Consider the following 1,067-nt stretch of genomic DNA (forward strand, 5'->3'; position numbering starts at 1 on the left):
GGGCCAGACGCCCCCCCCATGAGGGCCCGGGCTGTGGGGTACCGGCTCACACACCGCCCCGTGAGGCACTGATCAGCCCCGCAGAGGTGTCCGGGCCATGGGCAAACCCTCCCCACCGCTCCCTCCCACCTTCTCCATGAGGATCTTGTCGCTCTCGTGGACGCCGCCCTCCCCGAGCTGCCGGTCGGCGAACCCGAGCGGGCCGCGGCCCTCGGCGGCTCCGCGGGGCCTGCGGACAGAGAGGCGGGCGGGTGGGTGAGCGGCAGCTCTGGGTGTCCCGGCCATCCCGGGATGCCGTGCCTCACCGTCCGCCCGGCGCTGCCCCCAGATCCAGCGACCACTTGAAGCGACGGCTCCGGAGCGCCGCGGCCGCCGCCATGTCMGCGCCGGGTCACGTGGGCGGGTGCGTGCGCGGTCACGTGGGGGGCCACGTGAGGACACCCCCACACGTAGCGGTTTCCCCTTCTTTCGTGTTTTTCACCCCAAAGTTCTGCCGCRGGTTCTTTTCTTCTTTACTGGGACTTTTTTTTTTTCTTAATGGTTTCGTGCAGTTTTTTTCTGTGTGGGTTGATCAGTTTTTCTTGGTAGGGGTCGGCACTCCCTGATTACGCCCCCATTTCACATCTATCCCCGAACCCCACTGCACCCCCTCATTGTCCCAAACTGTTCCCCACATTACTGCCCCCATATCCCCACTGAACCCCCCTATTCCGCCCCATATACCCCACTGCCGAGCGCAGTTCCCTCCCACTGGACCCGCTGCTGCCCCTCACAGCCCCCACAGACCCTGTTACTGCCCCTCACTGATCCTCCCCATTGACCCCATAGCCCCCCGCCTACCCTCGCTGCGCATGCGCACCGAGACGCGCCAGCACCACCACGGGCACCCAGTGGTCCATTCACATCACGTGATCCTACCCAATACGCCTCCTTATTGGCCGCAGCGCTATAAGCCCCGCCCAGGAAGGTAAGACATCATCGCCGCGCGGCCATTCTGAGAAGGTCACAGCACAGCTATAATCATAATAAACGGCTGTGTCGCCATCTTGAGTGTACCAGCCCATGTG

The 1,067-nt window shown here is 64.0% G+C and overlaps 1 protein-coding gene across 1 annotated transcript in view; it reads right to left on the minus strand.

Annotated features, from left to right (window-relative positions):
• Positions 1–638, minus strand: part of EMC4 (ER membrane protein complex subunit 4) — a 4,182-nt gene extending 3,544 nt beyond the window's left edge. Inside the window, exons 1-2 of the mRNA XM_057388949.1 lie at positions 306–638; positions 83–229 (exon numbers count right to left, since the gene is read on the minus strand). Coding sequence (XP_057244932.1) covers positions 83–229; positions 306–379 — 221 coding nt within the window. The 5' untranslated portion in view covers positions 380–638. The remainder of the gene's footprint in view (positions 1–82; positions 230–305) is intronic.
• Between the last annotated feature and the right edge of the window lie 429 nt (positions 639–1,067).

This window comes from Malurus melanocephalus, unplaced genomic scaffold, assembly GCF_030028575.1.
Source record: "Malurus melanocephalus ecotype Western Australia unplaced genomic scaffold, MMel_1.1 scaffold_2967, whole genome shotgun sequence".
Taxonomy (NCBI): Eukaryota; Metazoa; Chordata; class Aves; order Passeriformes; family Maluridae; genus Malurus; species Malurus melanocephalus.